Source organism: Lutra lutra, chromosome 2 (genome assembly GCF_902655055.1).
Source record: "Lutra lutra chromosome 2, mLutLut1.2, whole genome shotgun sequence".
Lineage (NCBI taxonomy): Eukaryota > Metazoa > Chordata > Mammalia > Carnivora > Mustelidae > Lutra > Lutra lutra.
In genome coordinates this window covers 79,756,952-79,779,247 of record NC_062279.1, presented here as the reverse complement: position 1 = coordinate 79,779,247, position 22,296 = coordinate 79,756,952, and the positions used below count along the sequence as shown (strand labels likewise).

The following is a 22,296-nucleotide window of genomic DNA, read 5'->3' as shown; positions in this document are numbered from 1 at the left end:
ATAATATCCTAATCTCCAAGTCTAATATCTCAGCACTCATATTATTTTTTAATTAAGCAATTTCAACTTTATTTTTTTCATTTTTAAATTTAAATTCAGTTAATTAACATATAGTATGTTACTAGTTTCAGAGATAGAGTTCTGTGATTCATCAGTTTTATATAATCCCCAGTACTCATTACATTATGTGCCCTCCTTAATGTCTATTACCCTGTTACCCCATCTCCCCAACCCTCTCTGCTCCAGCAACCCTCAGTTTTTTTCCTGTAGTTAAGAGTCTCACGGTTTGTCTCCCTCTCTGGTTTCTCTGTTTTGTTTCTTAAATTCCACATATGAGTGATATCATATGATAATTGTCTTTCTCTGCTTGACTTACTTCACTTAGCACCATTTTTTTTTTTTTTTTTTTTTTTTTTTAAGTAGACTCCATGCTCGAAGTGGAGCTTGAACTCACAACCCCAAGATGAAAGGTGCTGTGCTCTATTCACAGAGCCAGCCAGGCCCTCTGTTTCTGGTATATAGAAAATCTGTTGGCTGTGATGTGGGGTTGTCGAGTGCAGTGGCCATGAAAGATTTTTTTTTTTTTTAAAACAAAATTCTCTTGAAAATTTTATTAACATTTAATAACAATAAATCAGTCAGCATTTTCCAGTCTTCATGAAGTTTTTGTCTTAAAGATGAAATTTACTTCAAATGTCTTCATGTAAACCAATCAGACATGAATAAACTTTTATAATGAGCTTCCCAAACACATCTTTTTAATATTGGTCTTTTTTCTTGGAATGACAATGGCAATACTATGACAGTATTAAGATTTCTTTTTAATTCAAATGAACTGTTTTCAAGATTAATGGTTACTAGCAAATCTTGATTTTTATTACTCTGCTAAGGCAAGATAGAAACATGATACTTTAAAATTATTTTCAATTTCCTATGAACCTATTTTATGGTAAAAAAATTATTTGGTACTATGTGGTTTTTATGCTTAAATTCTAAAAGTAATCTTTAATTTCAACTGAACTTGGTACCCCAAGACTTAAAAATTTTTTTTAAAATGATATTTACATAACAAATATAATTTTAATCACTCAGTTCTTCCTCATCACTGAAATATGTGCTTTTCTTTATTCTTGGGCATCTTGAATCATCTGATGTTGAGGGACCTCCTGAACTGGGTTTCCATTTTTTCTGTTCTTCTTCAATTTTGGCTTGCTGGAAAGCTATGGCCTGACTAAGACTGTCAAGAGCAGGATCTTCCCCTTCATCTTCACTTTCTTCTACTTCTTCAATTTCTTCTTCTGGTTCAGGAATTTTCTTTTTTTTCTTTTTCTCTTTCTTCTTTGGAGGTTCCCGTTCTCCAAGCATATTTTTAGGGCAGGCGTAACTTAGGTGTCTACTTTCCCCACATTCATAACACTTAGATTTGTCAAAGTAGTTTCGTCTTTGGATGAACTCAGCTGCTCTTCCATTGTCGATAGCAATGCTTGCTTTTATTACTCTACCAAATAACTGTTTGTTGTTTATTGCTCTGGTACAGTTTTGTGCAGAGTCTTTATCCAAAAACAAAATAAATGCAACCCCTTTACTCTTCCTGGTATCTTTATCTTTCATTATAGTAACCTTTACAACTTTGCCATACTTGGAAAATATCCGGTATAAGTCATTGTTGGTCAGGGAAAAGGGCTAGACAGCTGGACAGTTCTATCCACGTCATTGCAAATGGCAAAATTTTATTTTTTGACTGCTGAATAGTATTCTATTGTATATACATACCACATTTTCTTTATCCACTCATCCGTCAATGGACATCTGGCCTCTTTCCATAATTTGACTATTGTGGACATTGCTGCTATAAACATTGGGGTGCAAGTGCCCCTTTGGATCACTACATTAGTATCTTAGGGGCAAATACCCAGTAGTTGAATTGCTAAGTCAAAAGGAAGCTCTGGGGCGCCTGGGTGGCTCAGTGGGTTAAGCCGCTGCCTTTGGCTCAGGTCATGATCTCAGAGTCCTGGGATCAAGCCCTGCATCGGGCTCTCTGCTCAGCAGGGAGCCTGCTTCCTCCTCTCTCTCTGCCTGCCTCTCTGCCTGCTTGTGATCTCTCTGTCAAAAAGATAAATAAAATCTTTAAAAAAAAAAAAAAAGGAAGCTCTATTTTCAACTCCCTTAGGAACCTCCATGCTGTCTTCCAGAGTGGTTGCACCAGCTTGCATTCCTACCAACAGCATAGGAGGGTTCCCCTTTCTCTGCATCCTCACCAATATCTGTCTTTTCCTGATTTGTTAATTTTAGCCATTCTGACTGGTGTGAGTTAGTATCTCATTGTCAGCACTTATACTCTGTGCTTCTTCATGTGTTTGACTCTCCTGACCACCTTTTCCTTTCTGAAACTTTTCACTCCTCCTTTTGTGTTATTTTGGTCTTCTGACAAAACTACATAGCAGTCTCTATGCTGGACTTTCTATCCAGCCCTTCAACGAAGATATTTCTCAAAGGTTAGTTCTTAACTCTCTCCTCTATCCTTATACCACATGTTCCCTGGAGAATCATGTTCGAATTTTCCCTCCAGAGACACCAGTTCTAAAGTTCATCCCCAAATCGGTTTCTCTGACTCTGACATCACTTTTGGGCACAATCTTGCATTTTAGACTGCCTGGCCTATACTGCCATAGAGGTGTTTTTCCAGAATATCAAACATACAAACTTATACATTTAAAAGATATGTTTTAAGCATCCATTAACTATTAAGCACTGCTAGGCGATACGACTATAATGACAAGTAAAAAGGATAAGCTCCTCTATTCAAGTTTATATTCTATTGAGTAAGGGTCAACTAAATGGTATGGGTTTGGAGGAGGAGCTGCAAGAGCATAAACTTGAACAAAGGTCCTGTGGTAGAAGGGATGGAAATTTCAAGGAACTAAACAATAGGATGGTTTTAGCAGAAGGGAGAAAATAATGTAGGTTTTAAAAATATATATATATTCAAGTATAATCAACATACACTGTTATTATTAGTATCAGGTATACAATGATTCAACAATTCTATACATTACTCAGTACTTATCATGATAAGTGTACTCTGAATTCCCTTCACCTATTTCACCCATCCCCTAATCCATCTCCCATTTGACAACCACCAGTCCCCTGCATTTAAGAGTTTGCTTTTTGATCTCTTTTTTAGTTTATTCGTTTATCCCTTAAATTCCACATGAGTGAAATCATGTGGTATTTTTCTTTCTCTGACTGACTTATTTCTCATAGCATAATACCCTCTAGCTCCATCCACGTTATTGCAAATGGCAAGATTTCATTCTTTTTTATGGTTGAGTAATATTCCTGTGTGTGTGTGTGTGTATCATTCATATATATATATACACACATATATATGAGAGATATATCCATTCACCTATCCAGGGACACTAAGGTTGCTTTCATATTTTGGCTATTGTAAATAGTGCTGCAATAACATGGGTGCAAGAACCCTTTCAAATTAGTGTTTTATTTTCTTTGGGTAAATACTCAGAAGTGGAATTATTGAGGAACTTCCATACTGTTTTCCCTAATGGCTGTACCACTTTGCATTCCCTCCAACAGTGCCAAGAAATGTAAGATTTAAGAAGCAAATACAGGACTGAACATGCAGGGCTTGCAAACTACGTTAAGAAAAAAAAATGATTTGCTTTTCATATTGAAAAAGTAACAAAAGTTGCTTGAGATACTTTATACAGACTTGATCATGTTTACCTTGGAAAAGATCATCACTCTGACTCTGAGGAATGGATCAGGTATTTGAAGAGAAGCAGTTTCTTTTTAACTTACCAGTTAAAGTTAACTGGTAAGTTAAAAAGAAATGCTATGAGGGATATTTAGTAGGTAAAATACACAGGATTTGGTGAGAATTGACAAGGGGGTATTATTGCTAGGTTTCTGAGCTTGGATAATTGAATAGATGGTGGTACTACTATTCACTGAGACAGGGAGTGTGGGAAGGAGAGCAGGCATAAGAGGGAAGATAGGTGTTAAACAGGCAGTTGGATACATAGGTTTATACCTTCCAGTAGAGGTCTGGGCTGGAGATGTGAATTTGTAATTTTATATGGTAATTAAAATAAGGATGTGGATGAGATTTCTTAGAATAAGAGTATATAAAAGAGAAGGACAGAGGCCAAGAGAAGAACTCCAAAATTTAATGGTTAATTAGAGAAGACTGAGCTAGCAAATATGACTTAGGAGTGGCCAGAATAATAGGATGCAAATAAGGAGAAAACAATATTTTAAGAAAGACTATATTATGAACTAAATGTTTATGTCACCCCAAAATTCATATGTTGATATCCTAATCCCTAATGTCACATTACTGGGCTGTGGGGTCTTTGGGAGGTGAGCAGGATGTGAGGGTGAAGTCCTCATGAATGAGATAAGTGGCCTTATAAGAAGGACACCAAAGAACTCTCTCAGTCTATGTGAAGACACAGTGAGATGATGACCATCTGCAAAACAAGAAGAGAGCTTGGTACTGGGACCCAAATCTGCTAGCACCTGGGTTGGCTTGGGTTTGCCAGCCTTCAACACTCTGAGAAATGTCTGTTTCTTAAGCCACCCAATGTAGGATATCCTGTTGTGCAGCCTGAAACAAGAGGAAGCAAAGAGAACGCTCAACATTGCTGCACGCAGCTGAAGAGATCAAGTACAAGGTTCAAAATAGTCACTGGATTTAGTGAAGCAGAGGTCTCTTACGATAGAATTGTTTAAATGAAATATTGGGGGGAGGCGCCTGGGTGGCTCAGTGAATTAAGCCTCTGCTTTCAGGTCAGGTCATGATCTCAGGGTCCTGGGATAGAGCCCCACATTGGGCTCTCTGCTTCCCCCTCTCCCTGCCTACCTCTCTGCCTACTTGTGATCTCTTTTTCAAATAAATAAATAAAATCTTAAAAAAAAAAAAGAAAAAAAAAGAATTGTTTAAATGAAATAATGGGGTAGAAGCCAGATTACAGGCCTGAAAAGTGGGTCAAAGAGAATGAAAGTGGATGTTTAGTATATATGACTCTGCAAAAGAAGAACAGATAGGGCAGAGGCTAGGGTTCAGGGATATTGTGTTTTAATGAGAATTAGTTGAACATATTTAAATAAGAATGGAAAAGATTCAATTAGGAGAGAAAGGTTGAACTCATGATAAAGCATGTTTTATGAGCTGGCTATGCTTTCAATCCCTGCCCTCTATCCTCCCTTAGGATTCTCATATTACCTTAGAAAGAAGCTTTCCTTTTATAATAGAAGTATGGCTACAATTGAAGGTAATGTGATATGCTTGTAGAAGTAGACTGAGAGGGTTCTAATTTGATGGTTTTATTTTTATGTAAAGTAAGAAATAAAGCTATTTCCTGAGAAAAAAGAAATTCTGTAAATGCGTGTGTATGTATGTTTGGGGAGAGGGGAGTTGGTTGGAGGATTCAAGAGACTAGGGAAATGCAGAAAATTATTTCAGTTATCTACCATTGCATAACAAAACACCTCAAATTTAGCGGTTATGCTCATAAATTCCATGGACAGAACACAGTGGGGATACCTTGTTTCTATTCCCTGATGTTGGGGGCTTCAACCAGAAATACATGAAGGCTGAGGGTAACTCAAAGTCTAGCACCTGTTATCATCTGAAAGATAATATATTTACATTATCTGGTAGTTGATACCAGCCTTTTGCAGAGACCTCAGCGGAGTATATAAACTGAACACCAACATGGACCCATTTCACAGGCCTAATCTTACAATATGGCGGCTGGATTCTAAGAATGTCTCGAAAGACAAGACACGGAAGCTGCTGGTTTCAAAGGCCTGGCTCTGGAAAATGTGACTGCATCACTCCTATTACATTCTGTCGGTCAAGGAGTGCATATACAAAGAGAAGAAATATAGACCTCACCTCTCATTGAGAGAAGTATCAAAGAATTTGGGAGCCATTTAAAAAAATGGAAACAGGAAAGTCTGGAATAGGTGTTTTGGTGAGTAGAAGATGGGGTACAAGGCAGAAGTGCAGAAGGAGTGTGAATAGCCTTATTTTTCATGGCCTTTTCCTATTTTCCAACCTCATATTGAACACTTGGTGTTTCTTCCCTTCTAGGTAGCTGCTTTTTTTGAAACTGCTTTTATGGTAACAGGATTCATAAAGTCAGACTCAATACTCATTCACAGAAATCATGTTAAATACTTATAGCTATCATACTTGCTTGTCTTCTTTGAATTCCAGTCCTCTCCTTTTAGAATGTTTATTTTTTTGTTGTAGAGTACTGCCACTTTCCTTTAAGGGACAGAGGTTCAAACAAATATATAATATACAATTTCCCTTCACTATATAATTGCCTTATCTCCAGCCATGTTTGTTGGAAAGCTTTCAAATTTCAGCTCAAATAAATCACTTCTATGAAGCTTAACTTATTTTATTCTTTGTGGTGCTCCCAAATTACTTGGTTTGTGTTTTTAATTACCAGGACCAACTGTCCCCAAAGTGTTTATGCAATATAATTAGCTATGGGTAATTTAAAAAAATGCACCCCCCCCCAAATGCACACTCCCAAACCTACTGAAACATATCTTGGGGATATAGTGATCACCAATTACTTAATCTTTGATCAATTGACTGACATTTGTATTTATGTCTTTAGATCCATTTGGTTCTTGAGTCCTCAGGGTCAGAGACCATGTTTTATTTCATATCCTCTCTAGTGTTTAGCATAGTGCTTGGCACATGGGAGATGTTCAACAGATTTTTAAGAGTTTGTCCCTATCTTCTCTTGGGATTATTGACATCTAGAGACTTCCAAGGTGCTGTTCTTTTTCTCTTGGATTTCTACCAGATGCCACCTGATGCTGTTCTTGTTTTGCTAACCAGCCATCTGGAGCCTGACGATCACAAACAATAACAACAATAAACAATCTGTATGGATGTACATTCGAGTTAGTAAAACCGACTATATAAAAACAAGTTGGTATTTGGTTTGCATTTGTGTGAACTCTTATATAGTCAGAGGATCAAAGAAATTTCATATTTTTTTAATGTTAAAGGTACTATTTTTTTAATGTCTTTAAAGTAACAGTGGCATATATCATGAGACTAAATTAAATTTCCAGGTATTACGTGGTATGTGTTGCTTTGTTTTCTTTTTTTATGGTGCAGCGGAAAAGGAAACAGAAAGGTCTTATAATCTCAGAAAGGCAGTTTAAGCACCTAGTCTCCTGAGACTCTGCTCAATCTGCTTTGTGGAGAGAACTTAACACTGGCCCTGGCTGAGAAACAGACAGTATGGAATTGAACATTTTTCCCCCCCAGTTGCAATCCAGTAACCACTAAACAACTGGATTATGATTTCAATGCAGTGGTTTGAAATAATTGATTTAATAGGGCAATAGTTGATTGCTATTGTATGTGTATACTTGCTAAGTATGTGTGTTATATGTGGGAAGCAGTTCTTCTCTCACTGCATACCTGTCTAATATGGCTTACAATTGTAGCCGCAGTCCTTTATCTTTCCCCCTTAAGGCTTTGTTTGCAGTTCCTTTAAATGACAGGCACTTGTGCTAAAAATAGCTGTTCCATTTTCTTGTGACTCCTCCTAGGTTAGTCTGCCTGCTTGCCTTGCTTCCCAGGAGGCCATATCCACATTAAGGTTTTGTTAGCAAGTCTTTGTATTATTTCTTCTCCCCTCCAACTGCAGATGACCCACATCGCACTTCCTCTACAGGGCTGCATGTCGTGTTCCTGAATAGTATCCCGTGGAGTGGATGGCGGCGGCAGCGTTCAGCTGCAGTGTTAGGGACTCCGAGGGAGTGGGCACCAGAGTAAACATTTCAAGTGGAAAAGGTCAGCTGAGGGAAGTTGTCTCTTCTAATCTTTTTACAAGATTGAGGGACCTTGATAGAGAGATCAGTGTGCAACACTAGGTGAAAAGGAAGCCAAAACAATGGAAGGTGCTTGGAAGAAATGGTCCTGATTCTAGGATGTCTGTGTTTTTTCATATTTCAATATTGCAGATGTTCAGATGTATCTTAAAATTGCTAGGGACTTTTAATAGATTGGTGGTGTTTCTTCTCTCCCGTGGATATCCCACCCCCATGAAACAAGACAATATGGTGAAGGTGTGACTGACTCTTGCAATGAATGGCATCTAGAATTGAGGAAACAATATATTCACCAAGGTAAATTTACCCAATTCCAGGGTTTACCCCCAATCTTGTGAACTAAGAATCCTAATTTGCAAGCACACAAAAGCACATTTTCTAAGGAAAAGTCTAATATTTACTTGGCTTACAAAGACTGAAGAATAAATTTAGACTGTCCACTAAACAAACAGACACAAAGGGAGGAATATTCTTATCTGCATGATCATCCAGCTCCCCTCCAACAGATGGATTCTTACTCAGAAGACTCATTTTAATCAAAGACTGCTTTGTTGGTCCCGGTAGTTTGAAAAGTTCTTGTCCACGATAGGGATAACCTTGCCAACAGGCCCGAAATATTCATTTTTCTTTGTGATTTTTTCTTTTTGTAATTTTCCTTTGCAGGTACCTCTAGTATCCCTTCCTGATGATTCTGGTTTTTTGGTTTTTTTGTTTTTTCTATTTTCTCTTGGTAATCTAGGTAAGTAATATTTTTTTAGTACCCCCCCTTATTTTATTTTTTATTTTATTTAAATTGTTAAGATTTTATTTATTATTTAACAGAGATCACAAGTAGGCAGAGAGGCAGGCAGAGAGAGAGGAGTAAGTGGCCTCCCTGCTGAGCAGAGAGCCCAATGTGGGGCTCGATCCCAGGACCCTGGGATCATGACCCGAGCCGAAGGCAGAGGCTTTAACCCACTGAGCCACCCAGGCGCCCCATACCCACCCCTCTTTTTTTTAAAGGAGAATTTTATTTTTTTTATTTTTTAAAGATTTTATTTATTTATTCATGAGAGACAGAGAAAGAGGCAAAGGCAGAGGAAGAAGCAGGCTCCCCAAGGAGCAGAGAGCATGATGTGGGACTTGATCCCAGGACCCCGGGATCCTGACCTGAGCTGAAGGCAGATGCTTAACCATCTGAACCACCCTGTACCCTTATGGAGAATTTAAAAATCTCTGGGTAGAATGATTCTACCCTTAGCTATTAACTTTCTTAAAGCACGCTCTAAGAAGGACTTGGAAAGCTGCAATAGATACATACCTATAAACCTATATCTGTATCTATCCATATCTATATATAGGAATACATTTTCACTTCATACTTAGAATTACAGGCTTGCGAGGTACTTGGTCTCTTTAGGGTATCAACTGTATTACATTACTGATTCTCAATCTTGGCTTCAAATGACCTGGCCACAGCACACTCTCCCATCACTCCCTTTTCAGCCAGAGAGTTATTTTTGTACATTAAATGTTACTGGCCATATAGACCATTTTGTGCCGCTTTTATCTGTATAAAATCTATAAGATTCACCAATGTTTTTGAAGATGCTTGTAGATTGCTAAATCTCATTGTTGTTTAGGGTACCATTATATGAATATACCACAATTTATTTAACCATTCTATAGTTCGTGGACGTTTGAGTGGTTTCCAGTTTTTGGCTACTGTGAATGCTCTTATGAACGGTCTCATACACACCTTTTGGAGATCACATGTACACACTTCTGTTAGGTATATACCAAAGAATATATAGTTGGTGGGTTATAAGTTATGCCTGTATTCAGGCTAAGTGTTTACAGAGTATTTTCTGTAAAGGAACATCAGACCACATGACTCACCTGTTGAACCCCTTACTGGCTTTCTTTAATGCTGTGAAAAAACTGTGCTCTACACTATAAAGCCTAATGACTACCCTGTAACTAATTCTCTAGCTTTAACTCATGCCACTCTCTCTCAACTCATCTGTTTGCTCCCATTCATTTATTTTTCTAGATGTATGTTTCCTGCTTTTCTGTTTGTTTGAAATACTCTTATTATCCATGCTGCCTGCCCACACACCCACAAGTCCACATAGCTCAGCTCCTAATAGGGAGCTCTTTCTCATTCTTCAAATGTCACCTTCTTGGAGAAGCCTTCTCTGATTATGTTTATCTAAGTAAGTAGCTCTACTTTATCTCAGCAAGTATCTCCATTTAATTTAAATTCTATCAAATGTCTTCATAGCATTTATGATAAATTTGAAAGTACATACAAATTTTCATTTCTTGTTCATCTGTTTCTTCTTCTAGCCTTGTGGTACTTAAAAAAAAAAAGTCCATCGGGAACCTGGGTAGCTCAGTTGGTTAAGTGTCTGAGTCCAGCTCAGGTCATGATCCCAGGGTCCAGGTCAGACTCCCTGCTCAGTGGGGAATCTGCTTCTCCCTCTCCTTCTACGCCTCCTCCCTTCTCATGACCTCTCTATCTCAAAAAAATAAAATCCTTTTAGTATATGTGCTGCCGAAGTGAGCACAATAAGTAAAATCTTTTAAAAATCAATTTTTTATGCCCTATTTTCACATTTCCTGGTTATTATTAGGTTGATGGGGATCCTGATCTTGGTATTTTTTAAAAGCCTCTCACACTGGCCATTGTTTCCTAGAGTATGTAATATGTAACATGCACATTATTATAAATATTAGAAGTAGGATATAACAACTTTTATGGACCGATATATGCAATCCAAAATATTTGGAGGCCCCTGGACCAGCCCATCTAATACTTCATTTTACAAGTTAAGGAAGTATGTTACAGAGAATCTCTGAATTATGTGCAGTATTATACAATTGGTTACTGCTACAGCTAGGACTACTCCAATTTCCAATTCCATTGCACTTCTACTGCAATGCAAACTCTGGGTGTTGCATATTGTAATTATTTGTGTGTGTCTGTCTCCCTCACTGGACTCTAACAACTGGGACTGTGTCCTCCTGTATTCTCCACAGTACCTATTACAAATAATTCCTTGCTTATACCAGATTGTCAATAAATGTGTTGAGAGCAAATAATATAACCATTTCAATCATTTATAGAACACCAATATAGTATGCTTCACTGAGCTGTTTCTGACATTTTATCCTTGAGCACTGACATTTCATTATTTCAGAATCTTTTTTCTTTGCACAATAAAGGGCTGGATCAATTTTAGAGCCTTGAAGCTAGAGGTTTGAGGTTCCTTGAAAGTACATTACCCTTTCTGGAGTATTAAAATCAGTAAAAGCAGAGATTATTTTGGTCTATGATTGGACTTATTATCAGTCACTGTCAAAAAACAAAGAGTGTTCTCAATCAGGAAGAATTTCTGGTTATTTCAATAACTATGTTACTATGTATTCATTGTATAGTGCAATAGTTTCTGGTGATCTGTGTTTTATAAAAAATAAAAACAATAAATCGAAATTCTCAAAATGCTGTCAAATTAATGAGGTAGTTCTAGATGGTGGAAATTTTTGATCTTGCCTCTTTCCCAAAAAAGTAAAAATATTGTCAAGAAAATCCAAGAAATTTTGTGGCTGAGAATATATAATGAACTACCTTCTCTTATCTGGTATAGAGGTTGTGTTTCTAAGAAGTAATTTTTATCTGGCAAGATTAAGCTCTCTCAGAAAATAAAAGGTGGGGAAAATAACTAAAATAACATTTAGGAGCTTTTAAAAAAAATTCCTAGTAAAAAAATTTCAAGAAAGAACCCATTTCATCAGTACAATAATCTCTTACAGAATCATCATCTTTAATTGATCAAGAAACACTGATGTTGGTTTGATGATCTGCTGAGGCTATAGGTTTTGTTTTATATGAAATGTGCTTCCTTTACAATTTTCCAAGCCAGCTGTTGCTGGCTTGAAATGCAATATCTTATGCTCTTATATTCTTGTTTTGTTCTTGCAAGTCTTGGCAGAATGCTAAACTCCTCACAAATTATTGTGCTGTTCAAAGGCATGCTTTCTCGGCTTGGTCTTCTGGCCATATATTGAAGGACTTAATTATAAACAAATGTCCCTGTACTACTACTCAGACTTGCTCTCCTGAGAAGCAGGGGTGGGGTCTGGGTGTGTAGCGTGCACTGAGGAGAAACTTTCAACATGTGGAATGACAATAATAAAACAAAATGCCTCAAAACCACTATTGCAAAGGGATTAGGATACTTACTTAGTTATATAGTAACATGTCTCCCTTTGTATACTTAAGGTTCTTAAAGTATTTTTTTTATCTTTATATTCTTAGCTTTTTCTTTTCAGAGTGTTAAGTGACTAGTCAGGTAATGCTTATCATGCATTTGTTGAATGAATTGTGAATATGACATTGTGGGGTTTATCATATAGTAATAGCCCCTTTACAAATCACCTTTTCTCTGTAGTTTTTATAGAGTAATATCAGAAAGCAAATTTATTTTTCCCCCTATTAGTTGGAATTTACTTGGTATAACTAGTTTGTCCACTGAATGAAATTTATGCCAAGTCCCACAACTTCTTTGCTGCGTGCAGGCACTAAAATGTTCTTTGGTCAATAACTTAAATACTCAGGTACAATGATAGTTAAAACTTCAATTTCAATTACATTTAAAAAGGTCTTCCTATTGAGGGAAGGGGTGTGGTCAGGAAAGAGGGAATGAGGAAATATCTAGATTCTGGTCAAGTGTTAGTTTCTTCCAGTTCTGGCTCAAGTTTAAAGCTGATTCTTTTTTTCATGGTCCCTTTCCTGGATCTTCAGAGGCCCTTGTTTACTCCATCTCTTAGAATTTCTCACCAGTACTTTCCTTGACCCAAACTAAATGCTTCTTTGCTACTGCTGGTCACTTTGTGGTAAATCATTTCATGTCCTATGCCTCATGTGTTTTTGTAAGACATGTCATGCTTTGCAACCACTCCTCCTTCATTTTATCAATCTTCATATTTTCCAAGTCAGATACTGAATTATCAAGTATCCTAAATGAGATTTTTTAAAAAGATTTATTTATTTGAGAGAAAGAGAACCAGTGAGCATACACAGGAGGGAGGGACAGAGGGAGAGGGAGAGAGAGTCTCCAGCAGACTCCCCACCGAGCCTGGAACCCAACATGGGGCTCCATCTCACAACCCTGAGATCATGTTCTGAGCCAACACCAAGAGTCAGTTGCTTAACTGACTGAGCCATCCATGTGCCCCTCAATATTCTTTGAAGTTCCTCTTCACTTGAGGTGAAAAGGAAAGTTCTGAGGGTAAACAACTAGTTTACCCACAATTTTTCTGATTATAGCATGGTAATTCCTGATTCCCTGGAAGCCTCACCCTGGGATGCAAAAAGTCCTGGTTTTCTGCAGCGGATATGGAAGGTTGGGGGGAAAGCACAAAAGTCACATGGTAGCTCCCAAATAGGGGGGACTAAACACAACATTGTTTTCAGTGTTACAGATTATTCATCTTCCATGACTGCTGTCACTATCATGATTTGTGGTGCACAAAAATGCATTATCTATTACTGCATCCCTCCAAGGGATATAGCTTAAGTGTCGACAAAGACTCTCTCTCTTTTTTCTTTTTTTAAAAGATTTTATTTATTTATTTGGCAGAGAGAGAGTGAGAGAGACCAAGAGCGTGTACGCACAAGCAGGGGGAGTGGCAGGCAAAGGGAGAGGGAGAATCAAGCTCTCTGCTGAGCAGAGCCTGATGCGGGGCTCAACTCCAGGACCCTGGGATTATGACCCAAGCCAAAGAAGTTGGTTAATCAACTGAACGACTCAGGTGCCCCACAAAAACTCTCTCCTTGACCAAACTTTAATCAGCCTCCCACTGAACCTACGTCTGAGTAGGCCTCAACTATAACTGGGCTGCAGACTCAACACAGGTGATTTCATCTACATCCCAAACTAAGAGATTTGAACAACACTAGCATAGTTCCTGATAGCTGAAGGCCATGTCCCTAAGATGATGACTCCAGCCCCCTGAAAAACCTGTGAGAGAAAGCTCAGCACTGCCAGAAGACTTTACTTCCATTCTGCCAACACCTGACTATAGGCTCTTGGCTTCTCTTTTCTTAGAAGCATTTACTTTTTAAAAACTTGCATTTGTAGGCCATTTCTCTGTCTCTTCAAGATGTAACTTTTACAACCCAGGAATGTCTTTCTCAAGGACCTGGGGATCATCCTTTTGAAATGTAATAATCATAAAAGACTTCAATGTGAGGCAGGAATCTATCAAAATCCTAGAGGAGAACATAGGCAGTAACCTCTTCGACATTGGCCACAACAACTTCTTTCAAGACATGTCTCCAAAGGCAAAGAAAACAAAAGCAAAAATGAACTTTTGGGACTTCATCAAGATCAAAAGCTTCTGCACAGCAAAGGAAACAGTCAACAAGACAAAGAGGCAACCCACAGAATGCGGGAAGATATTTGCAAATGACACTGTAGAAAAAGGGCTGATATCCAAGATCTATAAAGAACTCAAACTCAACACTCAAAAAACAGATAATCACGTCAAAAAATGGGCAGAAGACATGAATAGACAATTCTCCAAAGAAGACATACAAATGGCTAACAGACATGAAAAAATGTTCATCATCATTAGCCATCAGGGAGATTCAAATCAAAACCACATTGAGATACCACCTTACACCAGTTAGAATGGCCAAAATTAACAAGACAGTAAACAACAAGTGTTGGAGAGGATGTGGAGAAAGGGGAACCCTCTTACAGTGTTGGTGGGAATGCAAGTTGGTACAGCCACTTTGGAAAACAGTGTGGAGATTCCTTAAGAAATTAAAAATAGAGCTACCCTATGACCCTGCAATTGCACTACTGGGTATTTACCCCCAAAGATAGAGATGTAGTGAAAAGAAGGGCCATCTTTACTTTAATGTTCATAGCAGCATAGTCGCCACAGTCGCCAAACTGTGGAAAGAACCAAGATGCCCTTCAGTGGACGAATGGATAAAGAAGATATGGTCCATATATACAATGTAATATTGTGTCTCCATCAGAAAGGATGAATACCCACTTTTGTATCAACATGGATGGGACTGGAGGAGATTATGCTGAGTCAAATAAGCAGAGAGAGTCAATTATCATATGGTTTTACTTACTTGTGGAGCATAAGGAATAACATGGGGGACATTAGGAGAAGGAAAGGAAAAGTGAATTGGGGGAAATTGGAGGGGGAGATGAACCACGAGAGATTGTGGACTCTGAGAAACAAACTGAGGGTTTTGGAGGGGGTGCGTGGGGGTGGGGTTGAGCCTGGTGGTGGGTATTAAGGAGGGCACGTATTGCATGGAGCACTGGGTGTGGTGCATAAACAATGAATCTTGGAACACTGAAAAAAAAAATTTAAAATAAAATAAAGAATCTAAAACAGGAAAAATGTAATCATCAGGAAATATAGTCTCTCTGCCTCCCAGTCTCTGGGATTTTAACTTCACTAAGCACACAGATGGCTTAGTCACATTGACTGTCCCTTTAACAACCTTCAGAAGTTTCCTTTATCACACCCCAATATTTAAAAAGCCTTCTAATTTTTTTGTTTAATTGAGCTGTGCTCAATTTAGATTGTAGTCCCTCCCCTACTATAGTAGTACTGAATAAAATGTGTCTTACTACCTTTAACTAATGCCCAGTTTTTTCTTTGCAGGCATGCAACTTAGATGTGCCATAATTAGGGGTACTAACAATCCATCTTTGACTGTAGATTAATTAACTGTGCTTTGCATTGAGATAGAAGTAGTTTAAGTGTTACAGTTGTAAATATTGCCACCATATTTTCTAGGGGCTCAGTTCATGAAAATGATAATGATTACAATTCCAATCCCAGTATAACCCACACATCACTGAAAACGAGCAACTGTGTTATTTCAGTGATGGATAGAAGGACATATGTGACTAGATTTAGGATGTAAATAACTAAAACAGAGCATACTGCACAACATGCAGAAAAGAATTAGGGAAAAGAGTATGGTGGAGAAGAGAATGTGAAAGCGAACAAGGAGACTGACTCTCACAAGTATGGGATGAGCTGTGCAACTACTTCTACATCAACTAAATACTTTTTCATTGCCAAAAAGATGCCAAAGCTTAGTAGAAAATACCTGCCAATGAATTAGTTCAGGTAAACCACAAAGACAAACACTTACAGTACTGTTCCCTTGACTGTTGTATGAAACCAAGTGAAGCCACATTTGCAGAGGTTTCAACTAAAATGTCCTATGGTTGAACACAGAGGGAAATTTAAATAACAGGTGTTTTGACCCCTTACATTGTAGAGCTGATTCTGTCAGATCCTACCAAGAATTATGCTTTCTCTAGTATATCACATAATATGTTGAACTATGGCAGGAAAAAATGTTCCTGCTAGCTCTTAGGTACTTTGATTTGAAAAATGGGACTTTCAAATTATCTCCTTAATCTCCTTAAAGATTTTAATGAAACCACAGGACATATGAAGTAAAAGATTATTGGTACCTTGTCTAAGTACAAACAAGAACTTGATCATTAATCTACACATTCCAAGGTAGAAATGTAAATTTTGGCAAATTCTTTTCAGTCTGTAAACTGCTTACTAAAATGAAAAGACCTTATCTGCTAAAAGTCCAGCATACCTTGTATACAACACTGATAAGAAAGGATATGCTTTGCTTTCCTATGATATTGAAGCCCTTACAAATGAAAGCTTTTGGTCACTTTTCAGTTTCTTCAAAATGTGCAGAAGCCATTGAGATTTTTGATTATTTAGAAATGGAAGGACATATCCCTCTTAGACATATAACCACAAGTACCCATCAGTGTTGTTGGCCATAGAGGAGATGTGAAAATGCTGGTCTGCTATAAAATTCTATTTTGAGGGGCATCAGGGTGGCTCAGTCAGTTAAGCAGCCTACTCTTGATTTTGACTTGGGTCATGATCTTAAGATTGTAAGATCTAGCTTGCCCTGGGCTCTGCACTCAGCTTGAGTCTGCTTGTCCCTCCCTCTCCCCCAGCTTGTGCTCTCTCTCTCTCTCAAATAAATAATTTTTTTAATGAAATAAAATTAGATTTTGAAAGTGTGAGACAAGAAGAATGCCCTTCTTTAAATTGGACATAGACCGAGGATAAGAAAGGAAAAAGGATTACAAACAGAAATGTAGGTGGTGTTTTTCTAAAACTGTTTGATGATCTTTGAAGAGACATTAAGAAGCTTAGAAAAGAATGAACTGACTGCACCTGAGTTGTTCAATGTACTACATAGGTTGCAACAAAAACTGATACAGGAAAATAAAAACAAAATGAATTTTTTTAAAAAAATAATATTGCTTCAAAACTTCAAAATGAAGCCCCCAGAAGAAGATGGCCAAGTTAAACAGGAGTTTATTGATTCCTTTATTAAAGCTGTAACTTAATTGGTATTCAACTTTGATACCAAAAATTCAAGTTATCTCTATGGTTTAAAACCATTTTTCTGGAGAAACAGAGGTTTAACTTGCGATGATGTCCAGTGTGCTTATGAGTGTTTGAAATGAAGGGCATTTTAGACATGGGTAGCCTATATCATAAGTTTATAGAAGTAAAGGACTCAACTGATAAACCAAAACAAGTTCGTAGATACAAAGTGGATGGACAGTGTTGGAGAGATGGAAATTAATTTCACATAAGTCTAAAATCCTGCTGTTGCTGGTAAGCAAAATCTTAAGTATTCCATGCTCAAATGTTTTTGTCAAGAGGATATTTAGTTTGATGTCCTCACATAGAATGATGCCAGGAATCAGTGGAATGTGGGCTTGATAAGAGGAGAGCTGCAAGTCAAAATGAATTTTACATTTGACACTATTTTCACCGCTACATATGAGAGAAGGATGAATGTCCTGAAGGCCACAGGCAGCTCAGAAAAGTACTGGAAAAAGAAACAAAGAGTAAAAATCCTATGGTATCATGGGACAGAGAGAAACAGTTATTGTTTTTTATAAATATAGATCTAAGTGGTGTCTTGTAGGACTAAATTCTATAACCTTGTGATTACTTTAGGCCCACCTGGATAATCTAGGATAATCTTCCTATTTTAAGGTCAGCTGATTAGCAACCTTAATTCTATACTGTCTTAATTCCTCTTTGCTCTGTAATGTAACATATTTTCAGTTTCTTAGGATTAGGACATGGATATCTTTGGGGAGACATTATTATGTTGCTTACCTCTATGTACTATGATTAGCCTTGATTAACATGCATACCACAATGATTAGTAAAAATAGGTATAATGACTGATAGCTCCAATCAGCATTCTTATTATTTAATTAAGATGAAAATATCCCTAAAAGAAAGTCTTTGGGCAGCTAAAATATTTTCCTACCATAACCACATCTGAATTCAAATTCTTACCACATTCAAATTCTTACCCCTACTTTTTTTTTTAATTTTTAAAATGGTTTTATCTATTTCACTCATATTCATGATGAACAACAAAACAAAAAGAAAAAAACAAAGTGAGATTATTTTTTAGATTATCTTTGTTACTCAGTTCCCCCAGTTTTCCCTAACCTTTTTTTTTTTTTTTAATAAAGATGGGTTGATAGTTTAATGGGGGAAAATACTCGAAGAAACACACAAATATTGTGAAAATACAACATCATTGCCACAGCACATGAGAACATTCCATAAAAAATTAACAATATCCGTATGGACATTTTTCAGCCCTCTTTAAATTCATATTCTGAGTAAAAATTGTGTTTATTAGTGTACGTAAGTAGTAACTGTGATCATGTTATATTTACTCTGTATTTTAATATTTAAAAACATATATGTTTATTTTACTGTTAATTTTGATAGCAACTGTCTTTACTGGTTATGCACCTCAGATGGTCAACAGATAACAAATTATTTGATAAATAAAATATATTGGCATAGCCTACTTCTGAAATTTGTCCAAAGAGTTTAGATATAACTTCTTTATGAATATTTGTTTATTTCATGCTTATCATAACTTATAACTTTAAGTTTTATAATTATGCTTTCAAGTAAAAGTATGGATAATGCCCTCTCCATGCTTACAAAGTGTATTGGTTTGCTAAGGCTGTATTTAGTTAGGGTCCTCCAGAGAAACAGAACAATAGGATGGAGATAGCTAGAGATAAACTTCATTGGTCAAATAGAATGCCACATAAAATCTACAACAAATGATGTCCAACCGCACAGATGTCATCATCAAGAAGTCCAAAGTCTAAAAGAGAATATAGGTACTTCCTAAGTGTCCTTCATGAATATAGAACCAAGGACAATAAAATTACTCTGAAATAATTGAGTATAAAATTATTTATGAATCATCAGAACATATATGCAAAATAAAGTTAAAGATATAGCTCTGAGTCCAGATCAGGCCCAGCTAAAGTTACTAGCATTATTTCTTTTCTTTCTTCCCCTGAAAGTACTATGTCAATCAAAAAGGTGAGAGAGGCTGGTCATTCATGGAAACATGAATGTTAAACTGTTAAAAAAAAGTTTTAGGGACAAATGTTGGCAGTTACTATGTAAGTACAATCTGGGTAGAGGACACTTTGACCTAGGACTTGAATTGTCAGTTCTTCACGTGATACTGCTTTTGTTAAGATGGATGCATCAGGTGTTGAGGCCCTGACTGTTTTCACATTTAGATCTTTTAACTAACTCATGAATAGCACTAGGTCTTTTGATTGCCTTTGACTTCCTGAGTAGTTTGGCTACACGAACAAAATCTGTTGGCCAGAAAATGTAAAGTGCTAAGTCTCTCACTGAACATATTTCTTATTGGGAATTAGTAAACTGACACATTGGTTTACACATGAGAATCCTTGAGAGTTTTATTACTGACGTGGTGTCCTTGAATTGGCCAATCACAGGACATGAAAAAGTCAAACTTCTGCGTCTTCATAAGGGTGAACTCTTTATCTTAATTCAGCAAAATAATGCCACTTATTAATGGCAAAATGATTAAAATTAAATTAAATTAAATGTTAATTCTGTCAATAAAATTCATGTTAATTTGGCAAAATAATGCCGCTCTTTGTGGCTCTGCGTGAGGAAGCCAAGGGGGCCTTTATGGCAACCTCCAACCTCATTGTGCCATTTGTAGTTGAATATCTACAATAACGAGGTATCCTGGTATTAGTATATTACATTTGGGAACCATCGGCAGATAGGGATGTGTCTGTGGGTGGGTGGGTGGGGGTGTGTGTGTGTGTGTATGTGTTTAGGAAGCAAAAGATAATTTGGATGAGAACTTTAGGCAAGAACTCAAAGGCAAAGGGAATAGAAAAGGACAATATTAGCTAATATTTACATAGCATTTACTCTATGCCAAGTGTTTTTCTAAGCATGTTCACATTTATCAACTTAATTCTTATAAAACTCCATGAAGTAGGTACCATCAACCTCCTTATTTTAAAGATAAAGTTGAGACACTGAGAGGTTAAGTTAATTACCCATGGTAGAATAGGATTTGAGCCCAGGTGATCTGACTCTGAAGTCTGGGCTTCTCACTATTTAAATAACTACCATCACAGGACTATGTAAGAATTCCAGTCACTAGAAAGAGATCACAGAAATAGCATCTGGAATGACTGATTCCTGAGTCCTGAGAGTGGTGATTTTATACCCCTCCTTCACTGGGGAAAGGCAGCTAACATCTGGAATACATGTTGAGTGCCACTGCTATGGTCTGAATGTTTGTGTGCCTTTGCTCCAATTTATATATTGTAACTTAATGACTAATATGATGGTATTAGAAAGAGAGATCTTTGGAAGGAGATTAGCACTTATAAACGGGATTAGAGCCTTTGTAAAAGAGGCCTAAGAGAGTTCTCTTGCCCCTTTCTGCTATTTGAGGACACAAGAAGTCAGCAGTTTGCAACCCAAAAGGACAATCTCAAGAACTCAATCATGCTACAACCCTGATCTTGGACTTCCAGCCTCCAGAACTAAGAAAAATACATGTCTGTTTTTATAAGACAGCCAATGGTATTTTGTTAAAGCAGTCCAAATGTACTAAGCCGGCCACTCTTACTACATATTACGCTAGATACTTTCTATTACCACCTAATAATTTAGGGGGCGCCTGGGTGGCTCAGTTTTTAAGCGGCTGCCTTTGGCTCAGGTCTTGATCCCAGGGTCCTGGGATTGAGCCCCGCATTAGGCTTTCTGAGCAGGAAGCCTTCTTCTCTCTCTCCCACTCCCCCTGCTTGTGTTCTCGCTCTCGCTGTGTCTTTCTCTGTCAAATAAGTAAATAAGATCTTAAAAAAAATTATTAGTTCTAGAAGTTTCAAAATAGAATGAAACTTCTGGTGATACTATTATTATAAGTACTACTACTGATTATGATACTCTCAAAAAAGGCGCAATGATGATAGCTCAAATAGTATTTTTAAGGGCCTTCCCTATGTGCCAGATATTATCCTAACTACTTATTTTTTTTATATTGCACCTCACTAAATCCTCCCAACAGTCTGAGATAGGGACTATCACTTGTTATAGCTGTTGCCTTTTCCAGGTTTTTTTTTTTTAATTTTATTTAAACCAGAGAGGTTAAGTAATTTGCTCTGCTTAAAAACAAAGATAGGTGGAAATATAAGGATAGGAAATCAGAATAGTTTCAAAAGTTGTGGAGATTAAATGCATAAATATTTGGATGAGTTGTTTTAATCATAAACTGTTATGTAAACAAAGGACGATATGTATTATTTACCCTAATTTTGTTTTATACTGAAAGTACTCAGAGATCAGCAGGCATGGGACAAAGTCTGCCCTATCCCAGTGGATGATGCTGGCAGCAAACACCTAAGCCATCTGGCTTGGCAATGCCAGGCTGATACTAGCCCAGGGACCTGTGTAGATAAGATGGTGGGAGGGAAGACAGAATCTCCAGTGACATAATCCGTAAATCCTTGGGGGAGACCAAAATATTACCCTTCTGTTTTTTTTTCTGGAAGCAATAACTACCCCTTGCTACTCCCTTCTCCTTCACTGCCCACCCTGAGAAAAAAAATGTTATCTCAGTTTGAATGAAATTTCTGTCTAGTCTCATCACTTTGCCAAGTTTGACTTCCACCACCCTGATTTTACTATCTTCCATGGGTCCTGCTCAATACTATCTCTTCTGCAAATGGGAATGGCTTTTCATCCTTACTGTGCCTATGTCTCAAGGGATACAGAGAAAGACTGATGAAGTCATGGATAGAAAAGTACTTTGGGGGGGGGCACCTGGGTGGCTCAGTGGGTTAAAGCCTCTGCCTTCGGCTCAGGTCATGATCCCAGAGTCCTGGGATCGAGTCCCGCATCGGGCTCTCTGCTCAGCGGGGAGCCTGCTTCCTCCTCTCTCTCTGCCTGCCTCTCTGCCTACTTGTGATCTCTGTCAAA

General features: G+C 37.5%; 1 protein-coding gene across 1 annotated transcript in view; it reads right to left on the bottom strand.

Annotated features, from left to right (window-relative positions):
* Positions 1 to 601: 601 nt before the first annotated feature.
* LOC125094089 (zinc finger CCHC-type and RNA-binding motif-containing protein 1-like) overlaps positions 602 to 22,296 on the bottom strand; it is a 36,579-nt gene continuing 14,884 nt past the window's right edge. Inside the window, exon 2 of the mRNA XM_047719825.1 lies at positions 602 to 1,683. Within this exon, the coding sequence (XP_047575781.1) occupies positions 1,081 to 1,683 (603 nt within the window). The 3' untranslated portion in view covers positions 602 to 1,080. The remainder of the gene's footprint in view (positions 1,684 to 22,296) is intronic.